At 49.9% G+C, this 20,143-nt stretch overlaps 1 protein-coding gene across 1 annotated transcript; it reads left to right on the plus strand.

Moving 5' to 3' along the window:
* Positions 1–3,785: 3,785 nt before the first annotated feature.
* On the plus strand, positions 3,786–19,399 carry PLEKHB1 (pleckstrin homology domain containing, family B (evectins) member 1). The gene is given in 8 exon segments (XM_010848839.1): positions 3,786–4,077; positions 7,148–7,223; positions 8,589–8,741; positions 9,592–9,694; positions 10,814–10,853; positions 17,518–17,617; positions 18,154–18,215; positions 18,217–19,399. Coding segments are annotated over 8 exon segments (627 nt in total). The 5' UTR covers positions 3,786–4,059; the 3' UTR covers positions 18,292–19,399.
* The last annotated feature ends 744 nt before the right edge of the window (positions 19,400–20,143 follow it).

Genomic DNA, 20,143 nt, shown 5'->3' on the forward strand with positions numbered 1-20,143 from the left:
ATTCTTCGGCACTCAGCTTTCTTCACAGTTCAACTCTCACATCCATACATGACCCCTGGAAAAACCATAGCCTTAACTAGACGGATCTTTGTTGGCAAAGTAATATCTCTGCTTTTTAATATGCTATCTAAGTTGGTCATAACTTTTCTTCCAAGGAGTAAGCAGAGAAGTGCAAATCAAAACCACAAAACAACACTTTTCATCTGCTAGGGTGGCTATAATCAAAAAAAGAGACAATCTTACAATATGAGACTTCCCTGGGGGTCCAGTGGTTGGGACTCCCCCTCCCCCTTCCCACTTCCACTGTAGGGGGCAAGGGTTCAATCCCTTATTGGGGAACCAAGATCCTGGATATCACGATACACAAAAAAATTTTACTATAAATAAATCAAACTTAAAAAAAGAGACAATAACAAGGGTTGGCGAGGATGAGAAAAACTGGAAAGCTCACAGAGTGCTGCTGGAATTGTAAAATGGTGCAGCCACTTTGGGAAATAGATTGACAGTTCCTCAAAATGTGAAAGAGTTACCAAATGATTTAGCAATATCATACCCAACAGGAATATAAACATACCTTCTCCCAAAAACTTGTACACAAATATTCACAGCAGTATTGTAAGATGGAAACCACCCAAAATGTCTATCAACTAATCAATGGATAAATAAAACATGGTTTAGAATGCTATTCACCAATAAGAAGAAATAAAGTACAGTTAGTCTTCCATATCAGCAGGTTCTGCACCTGGGAATTCAGTCAATCACAGATCAAACATACTACAAAAAATTCCAGTAAGTTTCAAAGAGCAAAATATTTGTCTAGGACAGGCAAATATTACATAGTTGTAAAAATATTTACATTGTATTTACAACTCTCTACACAGTATTTATATTGTATTAGGTATTATAAGTAATCTAAAGATGTTTTAAAGTATACGGATATGGATGTGTGTAGGCTATATGCAAATATTATGTCACTTTATATAGGGACTTGAGCATCTGAGTGTGTGTGTTGTGGGGAATCCTGGAACTAATTCTCCGCAGATACAGAGGGTCAATTGTACTGATACCTGCTATAACATGGATGAACCAAGAAAACATTAAGCGAAAGAAGCCTATCATGAAAGGTCACATATGTGAGGGCCTTTCAGGTGGTACAATGGTATAGAATCTGCCTGCCAATGCAGGAGACTCAGGAGACGTGGGTTCAATCCCTGGGTCAAGAAGATCCCCTGGAGTAGGAAATGGAAACCCACTCCAGTATTCTTGCCTAAAATTCCATAGACAGAGAAACCTGAGGAGTTACAGTCCATGGAGTCGCAAGAGCCAGACATGACTCAACGACTGAGGATGCATGCATGCACATATGCAATGTTCAAAATAAGCAAATTCATACAAAGTAGTGGTTGCCATGGGACTTCCCTGGTGGTCTAGTGGCTAAGACTCCACGCTCCCAATGCAGGAGGCCTGGGTTCAATCTCCCGTCAGGAAACTAGATCCCATATGCCACAACTAAGACCCGGTGCAGCCAAATAAATAAATACTTAAACAACAGCAACCATAACCAAGTAGAGGTTGCCAGGGACTTGGGGGAAAGGGGATTGAGAGTGACCGCTAGAGGATATAGAATTTCTTTGGGCTGCTCTTCACAGGCCTACAAGGCCTGTATTTGCCCAGCTTCAAGACTGAAGAAAGATCTGAGAGTCAGCAACAGAAACGCCAGTGGTCTAAGGATGCGGGAGCTCACATGTCTGAAACAAGGTCCTGAAGCAGTGCCCCACGGTGTGCGGCAGAAAATCGGCAGGAGAGGACCTGGGGGCAACCTTCACTCCAGAGGGGAAGGGAAGGTTACCAGTTACAGGTGAATTGGGCTCATTAGTTACCAGGGAAACCAGTAAAGGGCACACCCCTCACTGCCCCTTTGCTAAGAACAATCACCAGTTGGGGCCTGGGGCAAGTAGGTAGGAAGGTCCACGATTTGAGTGGTGAAGCAGGCACTGGTCAGGCAAGGGATGTACAGAGAGCAAGAGGACAGCCATCTTGGATGTCTTAACCATATAAGTTTCCTTTGAGGGTAATGAAAATGATATGTGAGAGTTCTTTGGTTGACTAGTGGTTAGGATTCAGGCCTTTCACTGCTGTGACCTGGGTTCAGTCCCTGGTTGGGGGGACTGAGATTCCACAAGCCAAGAGGTGCAGCCAAAAAAAACAGAAAGAAAGAAAATGATCTGAGACTAAATAGTGGGGATGGTTGCACAACTCTGTGAATTTATCAGAATAGGGAATTGTGTACTTTAAAAGAGTGAACTTCATAATATGTAAATTATATCCCACTAAAATTATTATTAAACTTTTATATAAGAGGTTTTACTTTTGCTCCAGTTGCAGTTTGATATAAATCTCAGAATTTTTTTAGTAAATAGAGATGATATAAATCATTCTCATTATATTACTTTCTAGAAAACGTGAGTCGTAAACTTTAATTTGATAAGCCAGCCCACTATTCTCTAAACAATATATTATCTGAGAGCTGTTCATCCACCAGAGACATTTGAAATAACAAAACACTTTCTCTCTGCCAATGGTTCTGTGTACCACAGTTACAACAGAAATGTAAACGTTACTTATCGGCTTGTTAGTCTTAACATATTTTAGTTGATTAAACAGTCTCTCAAAGCCATCACTGATGGAGCTATGATTCCTACTATGCTCTCAGCGCTTCTCGCTTGTCAGTTCATACTCTTTCCACTCATATGCACAGCTGTGAACATTAAAAGCAATCTCAATATTAATCATCATAGCTTCAAGCATCTATGAAATCCCAAGAATTATAAGTAAAATGTGACACGTGTGTGCATTTTTTCCTGGGCAGAATACATTTATCAGGTTCTCAAAGAGAGTCATTGACCAGCATTTCAGAGATTGATGTCAGGTCATGCTGCGTTATGCAGCAGACGCGGGTTGGATCCCTGGGTCGGGAAGATCACCTGGAGACAAAAACGGCAACCCACTCCAGTATTCGTCCCTGGAGAATTCCACGGACAGAGGAGCCTGGCGGACTACAGTCTACGGGGTTGTGAAGAGTCGGACATGACTGAGCGGTTAACACACATGCTGCGTTTAGAATTTGTAGTGGAATCTGTGGTTTTAGTTTGCCAAGCATCCCTTCCCTTTTTTCTTGTCATAGCACCGCCTCTTTGGTTGGGGAATAGGGAGACCTTCTTATGAATTCCACAATGATGCTGGAAAATCTTCTCTTTTCATCTGTTACTAAATCCAGAGAAGGTAATTTTGGAGCTGTCTGCACTGTTCCCTCACACCATCCTTCTATGAAGGAGCCACCCCAGGGGAGCAAGGAGAGCTGGGAAGAGCAGCAGCACCCAGATTCTCTGAGGTCAGCTTCACCTTTCCCTTCCTCCCTTCCATCCTTCTACAGAAGAGGCGGCAACTGTAGTCTGGAAAAGGTAGGGGTGGGATGGTTCATCCAGGACACAGGGATGCAAAGCGTGATTTGGGAGAACTGATTTCTGGGGCTGCACGAGGGGATGAGCTCCGGGGCAAGTAGGATCAGCCCTGGTTGATCCCTCAGCAAGGCGTGCAACTGCACGAAGGGCCGAGGTACAGGGTTAGCTGAGGTCAGGATTACAGAAACCCAGGAGCAAGACGGGGAAGCTTAAAGAGCCAAGCCGTGTCTCCAGGACCGGGGTGACGGCACGGTCAAGCCCGGCTGAAGGAACATTTAGCCCCGCCCCCGATCGAGAGGGGAGGGCGAGCCCCGCCTCCCACCCCGGGAATCTTACCGAGGCTAGTGCAACACCACTTCCGAATCATAGATGACTTGTTATCCGCGAACTGAAGGTCAAATAGGGGATCCACCGGTGAGCTTGGGGAGCGGACTGGAGAGAAAGGACGACCTTCTCTGGGAGCTGTGTGCCCCCTTTTGCCACCCCCTCCGGTTTCCACTTGGTAGCGCCTTCCTGATCCCCTTATCTCCAAGGCTCTTAGGGATATGCCCCCCTGCAGGAGCCTTCTGGGAAATGCTGCTCTGACGGCCCAGGAACCATGAGTCCTGCAGCTCCGGTAAGAGAGAGGTCTCTGGGACAGGACAAAGGACCCAGGGCAGGGTGGGTTCTGTTCTCAAGGGATCGTTCAGGCCTGGACAGTCTATCTTCTCTCGAATGACATCCTGGATCTGCTCCTAGGTGGGGCTTTGTGGGGTTGAACTAGTCAAGGAAATGATCCTGGAGGAACAGACCGTGGTGGTAGATAAATAGTCTTCTCTTTCTAGTTGGGCCCCTTTCAATCCATTTTTGAGTGTCCTAGAAATGCCTTTCCAGGCCACAAATTGTACCACCTAGCTCCTCACCCAACCCCAACCCCAGTCACTATGTCATAAAGGCCCAGGCTCCTGAGCCTGTCTTCCAAGGCCTTCATGTTACATCCTTGCAACCCCTACAGCGTCATCACCCACCGATCCCCATGCCCTCCCACCCCAACCCCTGCACTCTGCTTTCCAAACACTGAAATACTAGATGCTTATTGTTGTTCAGTCACTCAGTCATGTCCAATTCTTTGCAACTCCATGGACTGCAGCACACCAGGCTTCCCAGTCCTTCACTATCTTCTGGAGGCTGTTGAAACTCATGTCCATTGAGTTGATGATACCATCCAACCATCTCATCCTTTGTTGACCCCTTCTCCTGCCCTCAACCTTTCTCAGCATCAGGGTCTTTTCCAGTGAGTCCTCTCTTCCCATCAGGTGACCAAATTATCAGAGCTTCAGCTTCAGCATCAGTCCTTCCAATGAATATTCAGGACTGATTTCCCATAGGATTGACTGGTTTGATCTCCTTGCTGTCCAAGGGACTCTCAAGAGTCTTCTTTGGTACCACAATTTGAAAGCATCAATTCTTGGGCACTCAGCCCTTTTCATGGTCCAACTCTCACATCTGTACATGACTACTGGAAAAACCATAGCTTTGACTAGATGGACCTTTGTTGGCAAAGTGATGTCTCTGCTTTTGAATATGCTGTCTAGGTTTGTCATAGCTTTTCTTCCAAGAAGCAAGTGTCTTTTAATTTCATGGTTGCAGTCACCGTCCACAGTGATTTTGGAGCCCAGGAAAATAAAATCTCTGTTTCCATTTTTTCCCTTCTATTTGCCACAAAGTGATGAGACACTCATACTCATCCTTCAAGACCCTGCAGCCTCCTCTGGGAAGCCTTCCTGAACCTCTTCATCAAAGTCAAACTCTTCTTTCCCATTGTCAGATCATACTCTACTTTGTGTGTTTATGTTGGAACATAAACACTGTTGGAACATAAACACAGACTGGAAATTGGGAAATGAAGGGGCTTGTCGGGTATTTCTTTGTGCCTTCTACTAATGCCCAGTGCCAGGCAACAAACTGAGTATCAAGAAAACATGGCAAAACTGGGAGCCTAGTTTTCTCCCTGTAGTTTTACATTTTTCCAGAAAATTAGAGCTCAAGATTCTTGGGGAAAAGTATTTCATGCTAAATGAATGGACAACATAATGACAATAGCAAAATAAAATCACAGATGCAGCCTCTCACCTGTGCTCCGAGTGGGCACAGGGCTACCTCCCAGGAGAGGCTGTATAGGTCCCAGGTCTAGGCCTGCAGACTACAAGTCCCAGAAGGACTCCTGTCAGCCCGTCGCTACACGCCCCGCCCCCTCCCTGGGGGTGGGGCCCCGAGGCAGCTAGGCTCTGGGCTGCAGCGGGGAGAGTGAATTGCCCCAGGCACTCTGGGGCACTCAAAGCGCAGGCGCAGCGGGTTGGGCGGCAGCAGCATCAAGTAACCGGCCGTTTTGGCAGCAGCACCGCAACAGGTGTAGACAGGTGGGTGCATTAAGGGGGGCTGAAGAGGGAGTTTACACCTGGCCTTCTTGTCTGACCTATGTCAGAGCGTGAAGATGGGAGGGAGCGGCCAGAGAAGCAGGGACAAGGCCGGGCCTTCCACCCCTGGTGTGCCAGCCAGCCCTTGTGCTACGCAACAACAGGTGTGAGTTAGTGGGGCAGGGCACTTGGATTCCAATCCAAGCTCCATCACACAAGTACTGGACAGAGTTGCAGTGGGGCCCAAACTGTACATTGACTCACCTGGGGGTCATTGAAGACTATCAGTGCTTACCTCCTGCCCTCAGACATTCTGATTTTATTGTTATGGGATATGGGCTGGATATTTGGGAGTTTTAAAAACTCCTACTGGGATAATGCTTAGAAGACAGGACTGCTGGGTGTGAATCCTGGCTCCACTGCTTACTAATCAAGAAGATCTGTGCGAGTGACTGGACCTCTCCAGGCCCCAGTTTCCTGAAAATAGCAAGGAATATTGTGAGGTAATAGATGAAACCACTTTAGAAGTATACCTGGCATATAGTGCTCGATAAATCATAGTTGCTGTTGAACTATTCTGTGCACTTTGTAAATGGGTTCTTTGTGTGTGTGTGCTCAGGCGTGTCTGACTCTTTGCGACCCCCAGGGACTGTAGCCCGCCAAGTTCCTCTGTCCATGGAATTTTCCAGGCAAGAATACTGGAGTGGGTTGCCATTTCCTACTCCAGGGGCTCTTCCTGACCCAGGAATCAAAGCTGCATCTCCTTGTCTCCTGCATTGGCAGGTGGATTCTTTACCACCGAGCCACCTGGGAAACCCTGGTGGGGTTCAAATGTGAGGAGGGCTCTCTTATCATGAAAGTCCCTTGTTCACTGCCATGATTCTACTATTATCCGCTGCCAGCATTTCAATATTCCAGGGTTTCTAACATTTTCAGAGTTCCTCACTCCAGTCTCTACCTGCCTGATGGACACCCTTTTACAGATCTAGATGTGGAGGCTGGGAAAAGGGACTTGGTCAAGGTTATGGGGATGACATTGGAATCCAAGCTTCTGACCCCCACCCCCACCCCATTGCAAAGTGTGGCTGCCCTGCTGACCCCACAAGCACAGTGCTCTCATTATGTGCCTGGAGCCAAGAATGGAGAGGAGACAGACAGGCTTGCCCTTGTTTGTTTATCCACACTCCCTTAAACCTTTCCTCAGTGGCTCCCCCAGGGAGGACCGGGGCGGGGGCTTTCTCAGGGGAGCCTTTGTGGAGCAGCTGATGAAGTCTGTGATCCCCCTGACAGGTTCCGCCTGACTCCACCCTGGAAAGTCCTTTTGAGGAAATGGCCCTGGTGAGGGGCGGCTGGCTGTGGAGACAGAGTGAGTGACCCTGGGCCAAGCCCTGTCCGTCCTGTACCTTATCTGGGGCCAGGGGTGAGGGAAGTGGCCTGTTGGAGCTGCACAGTGAACCCTTCTCTCAAGAAACCATGCCCCTTTTATCCTTCCCTCCTTTGTCCATACTCTTCTCTCTGCTGGGAATGTCCTTCACATTCCTGGCTGCTTAGTAAACTACTTATTTTTCAAGACCCAGCTCAGGTGTCCCTTTCTGAAAAGAGCCTTCTCTGCCTTTTCTCTGCTCCCCACCCCAGCCCCTGCTGTAGCACCAAGTTGGGTTAGCAGCTCTCTTTTCTGTTTCCAGTGCCTCACACATACCCCTCTTATAGCACTGATCAATACTTCACCGTCCTTACCTGTGGGCCTCACCAGTCCCCTACCTATATTGTCTCCAGACTGTGAGCGCCCCAAGTGCAGGGACTGGGTTTAACCCTCTGTGGCCCAGGGTTAGCCACAGAACAAGGCACAGAACAAAATGAAAAATGCCTCTGTTCCTCAGAATTTGTAAAGTTCTAAGAAGCTCTCTTAGTCTTTACCCTTTCCTGTTAAGATTTCCAGTCTCGAAATGTCTACAGCTAGGGATCGGGCTTCCAGATCCACCTCTGACCAGAATCATGGTCTGAATAAGAGCTGTCCTGGGCTAGGAGCTCCCTGATACCCCATGACCCATCCTCAGTTCATTCAGTCCAGCAAACACTGAGTCCAGGTCCTGCTGGGTTCTAGGACCCGTGAGGTGAGCTATGGACAATCCCTCTGCTCTCCATTTGGCAGAAGAAACAGACGCTACACAAATGACTGTCCCCCGGGGCCTTTGTTTTTAAAGTACACAATAACTGTACAACCCTCAGCAGAATGGATGCAATGGAAACTGAAGGTTTCCTTAAGGCAAGCCTGTGACGACTAGTTTTCTATTAATTCTTGCATAAATCCTATTCTGCATTCATACAAAAACAACTTAATGCTTTTTCTCTGACAAACTGTACATATAGAAACAAATGTTCAATTGGACATGAACTTAAACATGTTCAGTTGGACATGTGGAGGTGTTCCTATCACATGTCTTGAGATACTTAAAAGATTTCCAGCCTCCCCCAAGGAAGGAATCAGATCATTCATTTACCATTCAGCACATGTATGGAGCCTTGACTATGTTGTTAGGCCCAATGGGAGGCAATGGGTGAGCAAGACAGAGAGAGGCCCTGCCATCATTTTAGGGAGCAGACAGACAAGGAAGGGGTGATTACAACACTGGGGGCTGGAGATAAGGGGATGCTGGGAGCCCACCCACGGCTCCTACCCCCACTCAGGCTCTGTGATCAGCCCGTATTGTGGGTCTGGAATATCACACAGGCTCCATCCTCCGCCGCTGGAAGCGGAACTGGTTTGCCTTGTGGCTGGATGGGACCCTGGGCTACTACCACGATGAGACTGCCCAGGATGAGGAGGACCGCGTGCTCATCCATTTCAACGTCCGCGACATAAAGATCGGCCAAGAGTGCCACGGTGAGCCTCTTTCTCTCTGTGACTACAGGCTCGGCCCTCCCACTGTGTCTGAGAACACCTGCCATTCTCAGGTGGAAGGCTCTTTGCAGCTTTCAGAGGCCTTCCACAGACAGCTTCTGGGCCTCTACCAAATCCAATTCATGTGGTGTAAGTTAAGAAATGAGTTCCTTCCTGAGTTCCTGCTGCTGCTAAGTCACTTCAGTCGTGTCCGACTCTGTGTGACCCCATAGACGGCAGCCCACCAGGCTCCCCCATCCCTGGGACTCTCCAGGCAAGAACACTGGAGTGGGTTGCCATTTCCTTCTCCAACGCATGGAAGTGAAAAGTGAAAGGGAAGTCGCTCAGTCGTGTCCGACTTTTCGCGACCCCATGGACTGCAGCCTACCAGGCTCCTCCGTCCATGGGATTTTCCAGGCAACAGTACTGGAGTGGGGTGCCTGTGCTGAACCTGGGCCCTATGCTAGGTTCACAGAGGTGAGTCAGACCCAGTTCCTGCCCTCTCCAGTGCTAGGAATGGGAAAAAACGAAATGAAATAAGAAGACTCAGAGAACTTAAGTGACTGGCTCAGAGTTACCCAGCAAATATCCCTGACCAAGGCTCAGGTCATAATTATAACAGGGAAACTGGGAGAGAGATGTACCTAGCTAGGGAAGCAGGCGATGTGGAAAGGTGGAAGGGTCTAAAGAGTTGAGTAAAATCCCAAGGAAAGTATGTGTGAGATCAGAGGAGGTCAGCAGTGGCCAGTTAACAGGACCCAGAGAAGTCAGTTCCTGTTCTTGTTCCCGGTTTGTTGGGGAGACTCGGGGCCTGTGCCCTGTGGAAACCCCATACGTGTGTGTCCGCCTTTAGATGTACAGCCCCCAGAAGGCCGGAGCCGAGATGGCCTGCTGACTGTGAACCTGCGGGAGGGCTCCCGCCTGCACCTGTGTGCTGAGACCAGAGATGACGCCATGTGAGTCACTCCCAGGAGACGATGGGGTGGTGTCTCGGGAACATGACCAATGACTTCCTCCTCATTGAGCTGCTAGCACCCTAAAGGTAGTAAAGCAGGACAAAGACCAGTGAGCGTGGTGGTTCAGTGGAGGCTGGGCAGAGTGGGTTTGAATGACTAGCGGTGACTGGTGTGGTATCCAGTAAACTGCTGACATGGTCCACGATGAATTCAAGACTGTTGTGGGGAGCAGTGTGTGCACAGCTGCCTCAGGTGTGGCCCCTGGTCATTCCTCAGGGTCAGGTATCTAACAGCCTCTGAGGTAAGCCCTCACTTGGGGTGATACACGGGAACACACAGCCCTGTGGCATCTTCAGAGAGCCCTCCTCTCATTCCCTTCTTAGAAGATGGCCTGGGGTGGGGGTACTCTGATCTGAGGGATAGACCCTAACACGCCTAACAGGTAGCCCGTGGGGCGCCCTGTGTTGGATGCAGGTCCATACTGCGAGAGCCTGGGTGTGTCTTCCTCAGGCGCCTTTTGCTCACTCACATTCTTTCCCTTCCTACTCTCTGGCAGAGGGTCAGTTGGCCTTCATGCTGTAGGAGAGTGAAAGAGATGGGATGTGTGGGAGCAGGGGAAGCCGAGCTCGGGGTGGACAAAGCACAGAGCCTCCTTGTCCACCCCAGCCAGGTGCCATGGCAACCAACAAAGGCTCAATTGTCCGGTGTCCACTAGGCATTCCCGGGGCTCTGGGGTCAGAGTGTAGGGGAACCGAGTTTGTAGGTTTGGGATGTGGAGGTAGGCTGCAGCCAGAGGACCAGCCTAGGCATGTCAGAATCTGAACCACTAAAGGACCACCCAAGCCCAACTGTCTTTTGTCTAGATGGGAAAACTGGAATCTCCCCAGCGGTGAGGAGACTATGGAATAAGAAAGAGTTATAGAACTGCAGCAGCTTAGCTGGGGGCTTGCTGTGTGACTGGGGCAGCTGAGGGGGTCCCCTTTGTCTTCCCAAGGGAGTGAAGAGGATCTCCCCCTTCACAAGGGACTGGGGCTAGAGGCGGGGTAGGGTCTAAAATGTGGGGCCCAGTCTCCCTTCTCCTGCACTCCCTCCTCACGGTCTCGTGGGTTTGCGTTGCAGAGCATGGAAGACGGCACTGCTGGAGGCGAACTCCACGCCGGTGAGCCCCCCTCCCTCCCTGTCTCCGCCCCACCGCTACTTGCCATGGAATCATGGGTGACTCAGACTTAGTCTCCACCTGCCAGCAGTTCTCAGTTTCCGTATATGTGAGTGAATAGACTTGTGAAGACTCAGAGGCCCTGAGTCCCAAGTGGAAAAGGACAGAAGACGGCCAATGGGTGAATAAAAGATATTCACCAAAAGATTTGGAGGAGGGAGAGAGAGGCCTCCAAGAAGGCTTGTTGAAGGGGGTGGCATGTGAGCAGGAGGAAAGGAACTATCTTTTATTCAGCAACTATTATGTGTCAGGTGTGGTATAGTTGTAATACCAGCTACTCTCATAGCCTTCCTGTGAGGTTGGGATTGTTGTTCCCTCTCTGCAGATAAGGTTGAGCTTTATTTATTCACGTAACAAATATTTACTGAGTTCCTACTATGTGCCAGGCACTGTGCCAAGGACCATAATCAGAAGGTAGCAGAGGAGATGTGGGCCCTGCCCTCCTGGACTCAGCCTAGTGGGGAGCTAGATGTGAAGTCACAAGTTAGAGTTAGTGGTTCCACCGCAGTGATGGGAGCTGCTCAGACAGAGACGGCAGAGTGCATTCAGTGTGCATCCACCATGATGGCCTGATCCAGGTGGGAGTCCAAACAAGGCTTAAGATGAGACCTGAAGGATAAGAGATCAACTGAGTGAAAGGGGTGGGGTGAAGGGAACAGCTTTCCAGGCAGAGGGAGCTGCAGGTGCAAGGGCCCTGGGAAAGGTCATGATGTTGGCAAGTTGACAAACAGAAGGAAGGCTAGGGTGACTGCAGCTCAGGGAGCTAGAGAGCAGCTGGAGAAGGAGGGTTAGCAGGCCAGGCACGAAAAGCTGCGTTAAGGATAGGGGTTTCTGCTGAGAACACTGGAAGTCATTGAAAGTTTTAAAAAGACCAGACTTGTAGTTTTAAAAAGATAGTCTGGCTGCTAGGTAGGGAATGGACTGAAGAAGGTCAAAGTGGATGCCCAGAGATCTGTTAGAAGGCTGGGATAGGTGCAGGGCATCTGGCTAGGGGTCTGGACTAAGGCCTTGCTGGCAAAGACAAGCTGATGAGGACAAGACACATTTAGAAGGTGGAGTCAACAGAGCTCAGTGACTGACGGAGGTGAGGTTTTGAGGAGCTGCCCAAAGCCCCCAGCTCTAAGGTGGCCCAGCCTGGCCTCAGCCCCATCTACCTGACCCCAGACTCTGTGCCTGCTCCTTCTACCTGTGGCACAGTAGAGCCCCTTCTCATCTGGAGAAAAAGTCTGCTGGGAAGTGGCAGGGAAGACTGGAATGCATTTAGAAACTTCCTTAGCATCTGCCTCCTGAGGGCTGGGCATTGTGCTTGAGGACCTAGCACCCACTGTATCAGTTAATCTTCAATAAGAAAAAGGAGGGGCTGGTATTCTTAGTCCCATTTTACAGATAGGGGAGCTGAGATTCAGAGGGGAATTGGCTTGTCCAAAGTCTCACGGTCGTAAATCAGTGGAAGAACCTGTATTGGAACCTAGGTCAGTGAGATTTTGAGGGAAGGGAATTATCCACAGAAGGAGCTACATGAGCAAAGGTGGGTAAGTGGCACGTGCAAATGTGTGTGTGAAGACACGTATGTCTAAAGGCCAGGAGTCTGGCCTGGCTGGAGGATAAAGCGTGGAGGGAAAGAAACAGGAGACGTGACCTCTGAGGAGCCACATCACAAACGCCTTGAAGTCCAGGAAGGAAGTGAACTTTATCCCGAGGGCTGTGGGGAACTATAAAGGGCATTAAGCAGGGGGGCTGTGGTCAGGCTTTGGGGAGCAGACTCAGGCTCTGGGTAGAGGCTGTATAAGAGGAGGCTGGGGTGGTGGTCAGCTGGGTAGAGTTACCTGGCTCTGAGCTCCAAATCTGGCTGAGGCAGGGCAGACCCGTCGTCCCACCCAAGAGGGTCAGAAAGAAGGAGTCGAGGGCTGGCCGTCTGCACTCTGTGACTCTATGAAGCTGCCTGTCCCTTCTCTGCGCCCACCTTCCTGCTGCTCTGCTTCCTCCATCTCTCTGCTCCACCTCCCACCTCTACACGCACGTACACGCACACCTCCCTCTGGTCCCTACGCTTGCTCGAACTGGGTGTATTTGTGCCTCTGTGTCTTTGTACCAGTGTCTGCCCACCTCTGAGTGTTCACGCCTGTGTCTGTCTGTCCTGTACCTACATAGGAGTGACGTCTGCTTTGTCCCTCTATATCCTGAAGGTTTATACCCTACAGTGGGTGGAGGTTCCAGGAGGAGCCCCTGACTCTGGCTGTTGCAGGGAACACAGGGGTGGGGGGCACAGTCATGGGTGATGGGTGCAGGTGGACGGGTCAGTGATGGGAGCTATCTGTACTCCCTGGAGACTGGAAACCTCAGCGGCCTGGAACAGGTGAAGGTGGGCCAGTTCTGGAAAGACACTACTGATCCTTCTTCTCTGTGTAACTTCGGCAATTTCACCACCTCTTCTGAGCCCCCCACCATTACCATGGGCTGAAGAAGAAGAGGATAGCTGTTCCCTTGCCCAGCTGGCAGAGGGCTTTGCTAGGGCCTATGAGGAGCTTTGAGTCTCTCCAGATGTAGAGGGCCTCTGACACCCCCCCTTCCTCCCCTTCTTGGGTTTCTGTGGCTTGAGCAGGCCCCAGCTGGAGCCACCGTCCCTCCCAGGAGCCGCCGGGTTTGCCCCAAGGTCAGGTGTGTGACCCGCTCGTGGAGCCCCTGTAAGGTTGAGAGGCGGATCTGGGTAAGTGCTGGTTCAGCCCTCCCTGCCACCATTCTGGCCACCAGGATGTCCCCCCCGAAGTGGCCCAGCCACATCCCCTCCCTGCTCACAAACATTCCATGGCTCCCAACCATTCGTAGGACAACCAACCCTGCTTTCACGGCCCCTGGGATCTGGCCTGGGCCAGACTTGCTACCTTGTCTTGCTCATCCCCTGTGCTCCAACTGCTCTGCTCTATCCTCTGCTCCCAGCTGTGCCAGCCCTTTTTCTGCTCTCCAGCCTCGGTATATGCTGCCCTCTCTGCTGCAAAGACCTTTACTTTCCTTACTCACCTGACAAAATCCTCCAAGACACCCTGCAAAGACTGCCAGCTCCTCAGGGAAGACTCCCAAACCTCCAGGCATTGTCACCCCCTCCTACCGCACTAGTGCTTGGTACTGTCTTCATTCCGCCTGATTTCTAGTTCCTTCACTTCTGTCTCTAGTATCCCACGAGACCTGCAGCTTCCTTCAGGGCAAGAATTGGGTTAGGTCAGCTCTGCCCCTTGGGAGCCTGGCACAATGCTAGGTATACAGCAGGTGTGCAATGAGTGCTCAGCGATGGGGGCAGTCTATTTTGACTCTCCTACTCCTGGTGCATGAAGGTGGGGCACAAGAAGGCCCCAGTGAGTGTTCACTTAATGGGCAAATGAATGAATGAAGAAAGGGAGAAAGGAAGGAGTAAAAAAAACCTATTATGGCCTCACTACTGCATATTATAATTTAGTCCGTGTCTGTCTCCCTGCCACACACCCCAGCCAGTGTTTCCAGAAAGCAGGATTTGGGGACGAATCCTCTCTCTGTCCCCAGTGCTCAGCCTGGCATGAGGTGGGTGCAGCGAGGGGGCTTGGGTTAGAGTACCTGTGGTCAACCGTGAACTTTTCTGACACAGTGACGCTCAATGTAGCTGTGCGTTAGAATCGCTTAAGGACTTAAAAACAGTGCAAATGTTCAGATCCTACCTCTGGATGTTCTAATTGTGTAGTTCTGGGGTGACGCCTTGGAAATCTGTGGTTTCAGAAATTTCTCCAGACAATTCTGATGTGCAAAACCACTGAGCCCAGCAGTGCTAGCATCACCTGGCTGCACAGATGTGACTCTGCTGGATTCTCACTGTGCCTTGGGAGTGGGCAGTGTAGGAAAGACTGTCCTCATTCATAGATGAGAAGACTGAAGCTCTGAGAGGTTATCTAACATGACTGGGAGCACTTAATTCATCAGTGATTCCCAGCCCAGAATTCTAAGGCATCTATGGGTAAGACATCCTCATACCCAAACTAGGCTACAAACTGTTTCCAGTGGAGATGCCTAAAAATAGAATTTTAAAAGCTATAAACCTACGCATACACAACAGCTTTTCCTTTTTTCCCCGTTTGTGTGTCCTTTTTTCTAGTCTTCTTGAGTTATAATTGACATATAACATTGTCTTAGTTTAAGGTATACAACATGATTTGATATATTTGTATACTGTAAAATGATTATTAATGTACAACAGCTTTTCTGAGGGGAGGGTCTATTTGTCTGTGATCTCCTGACTGACCCTGTCCCCACCTACAAAAGGGGCTGGACCTGTGGAGAGGGAGAGGATCTGGGGTCAAACCCTTAGGGTCTGCCTGGGAGGTCTCTGGAGAGTCCCCTGCCCCGTTGCCAGGTGATTCACATGAGTTTACCTCTGGGCCTCTTAGGCATGGAGGATGGAAACAAATGCCCCACAGAGACATGAAGTGGTGTTTTCCACTTTCTTCAGGGCCTGGGAGGGTCACTGGCTCACAGTGCAACTGCAGGGCAGATGTAGGCTCTGGACCTCAACTTCCCGACCAGTAAAATTGGGGATCTGAGAGCTTAGATCTCTTTAGTCCCTTCTAGGCTTAGAGCTCAGATCCTGGTCACCCCCAGCAGAAACCCCTATTGGGTCACCCTTGGGGAAGGAGCACAGCAGGGAAGTCATTTGGGACTGAGCCTTGTTTGTCTGAGCCTTCTGCATTGCTCTGGGTCTGGGCATTGTCCCTAACTTGAAATTGGACTTAAGAACTGGGTGACTCTGTATTTGACTCGAGATAAATTCAATATATTATACACCTGCCATATTCTAGTCAGGCCTATTTTTAGACCCAGGTGGTGGTGGGAGTGTTTTCCTCAAGTATGATGGGAGAAACACCTCACAGGGATACCAACAATAAAACCACAGAGTGGTTGGTGCTGTGATGAGGGAAGTCTAAGGGCTGTGGGTGCCCCAGATGGGGCCCTAACAAAACCTGAGGTTCAGAGAGAGTGATATGTTGAGTTGAGTATGAAAGACAAGTTAGGTAGTTGAATAGAAAAAGATGAGAAAGACATCCTTATCAAAGAGAAATGGCATAGATATTTGAAATCACAAGGTGTACTTGGAGGACTTCTTACAACCAAACTTCTTGAAAGAGATGTCATGATATGTTGACTCCATCCCTCACCTCTCAACCATTCTTCAATCCTCCATAGTCTGGCTTCTTCCTCGAACAACTCCTCTGAAAAGTGTTTTCAAGGTCACCCACAATTTCCAAGATGCCAAAACCAATGGCTTATTCTCTTGGTACTGGACAAGAGAATGGACAGAAGAGCATATTTCGAAGATAAAATCATGAGATCCGGTGATAATGTGATGTGGGAGATGTGTGTGAAGACAAAAGTGCCAGCCTGCCGTCTTGGTTTAAGTGTACAGTGGTGGCGTTTACAGAAAAGCATTTACACAAGAGCAGGTTTGGGGGGATAGAAGGATGATGGAATCACTTTGAGATGCATTAAGTTTGGACACCTGAGCTTCCAAGGGACCACCTGGACCATTTAGGTGGAAAGCTCAGAAATGTAAGGTGCAAAGGGGCTAAGAAGAGGGAGCCAGAAGAGAAGGGGATGCTGCCCCCTCTTCAGGTCTGTTCCCTTTGGGTAAAATGAGGGTCTTTTAGGAACTTAGGGTCTTTAGGAACTTAGGAACTTTAGGTCTTTTAGGAAATTAGGAACTTCTGTTTAATTCAGCTTATATTTATTACTCCATGCTAGTCACTAGGCCCTGATGGCAATACAAATGAATTAAAGTCATTGCCTATAGCTCATGTCAGGGGTGCAGGCAGGAGACGTCAGGAGGAAGGCCAGGAACACGAGGCACAAGCATAGGTCACAGAGAACTCAGGAAGAAAGGATTTTTTCTGAGACCAGAAGGTCTTCCTGGAGTGGGTGACCTTTGAGTCAGGCTTTGAGAAATTGATAAAAATCTAATGAGGGAGGGAAGGTGGACTTCTATTTCTCCTTCCCAGAGAGAATGCTGACTGTTCTCTGAGCCTACATCCCTGGCTGTGTGGTAGAGTGGAGAACAATGCCTGCTGTAAGGACGAGAGGAAATAACATATTATTTCCTCCCTCAGGGCCTGGAACGTGATGGATGATGCTTAATTATGCTTTAGTTACTTCTCATCTCTATCCTTCCTTTCCCTTCCTTCCTCCACACCCCTCTTTTATTTCCTTGGCCTTGTCCAGGCCCTCTCTCCATGACTAGGAGAGTAGAGAAATCCATTGGTTTTCTCCAAGTGTGACCACTGGAAAGCTGCTATTTGCTAGCAAATAATAGCAAATCTATCAAAGGAAGTAGGGAGCCATGGAGAATTTTTGATCAGGGGAGTGCTAGGTAGGAAAACCGGGGCAGGAAAATGGTATCACTGGGAGCTGAAGTTTTAGGTAACAGTCTTGTGGGGAGGTGGGGCTTTTCTTCAGGAGATTGCTGGTATCTGGAGATCCATTTCTAAATTTGGCGAGGTGGCGCTGTGGGCCTAGAAGGGTGTGAACCAGGTGTGAGGGGTAGGGGGACCAAAGCCTGGCCCAGATCTCTGGCAGCTGACCAGGCAGGGCTTCCCAGGTGCGTGTCTACAGCCCGTACCAGGACTACTATGAGGTGGTGCCCCCCAACGCGCACGAGACCACGTATGTCCGCAGCTACTATGGACCGCCCTACATGGGTAAGTCTCTGGCCGCCCTTGCCCCTGCCTATATCCCCACCCACGGTCTGTCAGTCGGAACCAGGCCCCACCCTTCCCAACGGGACCCTCTGCAAGGCCCTCCCCATCCCATAAATCGGAACAGCCCTGAGATGAGAGCCCCTCCCCACTCCGAGCGGACCTCTTCCCTAGGCCGGCCCCTATTCACTGGCTGCCCAGCAATACCCGTTCCTGAGTTGGTAGCGACCCCTGGTGGCTGATGCTGGAGACGCGGCCTCCCCTCACTCCAGGGTCTAGCGGTTGGGAAGGCCCATCCTCGGGTGTGGTCCAGATTCTTAAGAGACCCCGCGGTTTCTTCGCCGGTCCACCCTAACCCCATGGTCCCAGAAAGCCCATAGCAGATCCAGGGAATAGAAGCCGTGGGGACGGAGCGCGCATCCTTCCTGTTTGAAGGCCTCAGTTTCTCCGACTGGAGAGTGGGCTCGGGACCTAGTGGAAGGAGGCGGATAATCTCTCTGCTCTCAAGTCCGCGGCCCTCACAGGTTTTCTCTCCGCAGGGCCTGGAGTGACGCACGTAGTGGTGCGGGAGGATCCCTGCTACAGCGCGGGCGCCCCCCTACGCCATGGGCATGCTTGCGGGAGCCGCCACAGGTGCCGCACTTGGCTCGCTCATGTGGTCGCCCTGCTGGTTCTGAGCCCTGGACCCTGCGCACAGACCAAAAAGACCCCCTGTCTCTTTGGTCCCACCTTTCACTAGCCAAGCCCTCTCCCACTTTGGAAGCTATTATCCCAGGCACAAACATAGCTCAAAATCCTTCTATCTACTGCTAGACATTCCAGAAATCCATTATAGACATTTGGATGTTTCTCCCAAATACACCAGGACACAGAAAACGCAACTCATGGGGCTTCAAGTTCCTCAGTCACTGGTGACACAAGAATCAGGTTCTTTCCTCTGGCAGCTCCAGGCTTGGTAGGGGCAAACAGGAGTAAAGAAACACTTGACAAAGTGGAGTTATCAGTCTTTTGACAGTATGAGGGCAAAGAGTGAGGAAGGTAGGCTAGGACTGTAGTTGTTGGCAAGAGTCCAGAGCTGTGAATATAATGGCATGTCCGAAGAATTGGAAGGGAGTCATTTGGCCTGGAGCGTGGGCAGGGGCCAGATCATGATGGTCCTCCAGGCTAAGAAGGTGCTGAGTAAGGGGAAGATGTGAGCCTTTTGGAGGGAAGTTTCATGATTGCACTTATAATGAACATATTACCTGTTTTAATACCCTAACACTCCCTGAATTTAGCCCCATTCTTCCCACTACTAGATTTCTGGGTCCCTTGTTCCTTCAATGCTCAGAAAGCCCCTTCCATGTCAAGGTACTTGGGGCAGCAATTGAGCTGAACCTGAGGTCCCCTTGCTAGGGGGCAGGTGAGCTCTCTTTGTGACTTGCCCCTAGGTTGGTGCCTCCATCAATAAATGATTTTCTACTCCCCAGGAGGTTGGCCCTCTATCCATAGCTGTGGCTATCACCATCTCAGGCTCTGTCCCTTGCTTCACTCTGGGAGAGATGGCAGTGTTCACCTCTGGGACCTGATCCATCTTTGTCTCAGTCCAGGAGGCCCCACATGTGCCTCCTGGAAGGTGGCCCAGCAGTCTCATTTGGTCCCCTTCTAGTCTCCTCTCCCATCCTGTCCCAGTCACTAGCAGAAATGCTAACATTCCTGCCCAGTAGCCAGAGTAGCGTGCTAAAATTCCCTTGTAGATAGGGGCTCCGGCTGCTGTAGAAACTAATAAAGGTGTGGTTGGCTCTAGCCCTGACTCTGGCTTTGTTTGTTCCCCCAAGGTGCCCTGTCTCCCTGAGACATTTCCATGACTCAGCACTGACTAGTGCCTTCTCTGGTATAGTGAGAAGAGTGTGGATTCTGAGGTCAGGTAGAACTGGTGGCAGCATGTTAGCTGCCATGAGGAATTTGGGGGGCAAGTCACTTGACTGTTCTGGACCTTGCTTTCCTACTATAAGCTGGCAGGTTGAAGTTGGCCATCCTTGAGGGCTTGACAGGAGAGGTTGCCTGAGAATCTCTGTCATCTGAGCTGATGCATGATCCAGGCCATGCCCTGCCTGTCTGAGCATCCTGTGGTATTGGGTAGGGTCTTTTCCAGTAGGTTCCCATCCTTCTAGAACTGAGACAATGAGTTGTACTCATAGAGACAAGGTGCCTACGGAAGGAAACAACCATCTTAAATCAGGTTTTTTGAGGCTGTTACGTAACAGAAATCCCCTTTCTCAAACTGATTTAGGCCAGAGAAGGGAAAATATAGGGGGCTTCCGTGGTGGCTCAGATGGTAAAGAATCTGCCTGCAATTCAGGAGATCCGGATTCAAAAGATCCCCTGGAGAAGGAAATGGCAACCCACTCCTGTATTCTTGCCTGGAGAATTTCATGGACAGAGGAGCCTGGCAGGTTACAGTCCATGGGGTCGCAAAGAGTCGGACATGACTGAATGAGTAACATACACACACACAAGCGAAAATACTGGGCCTCAAACCTGAGAACC

Source organism: Bison bison, unplaced genomic scaffold (genome assembly GCF_000754665.1).
Source record: "Bison bison bison isolate TAMUID 2011002044 unplaced genomic scaffold, Bison_UMD1.0 scf7180017864276, whole genome shotgun sequence".
NCBI classification, from domain to species: domain Eukaryota; kingdom Metazoa; phylum Chordata; class Mammalia; order Artiodactyla; family Bovidae; genus Bison; species Bison bison.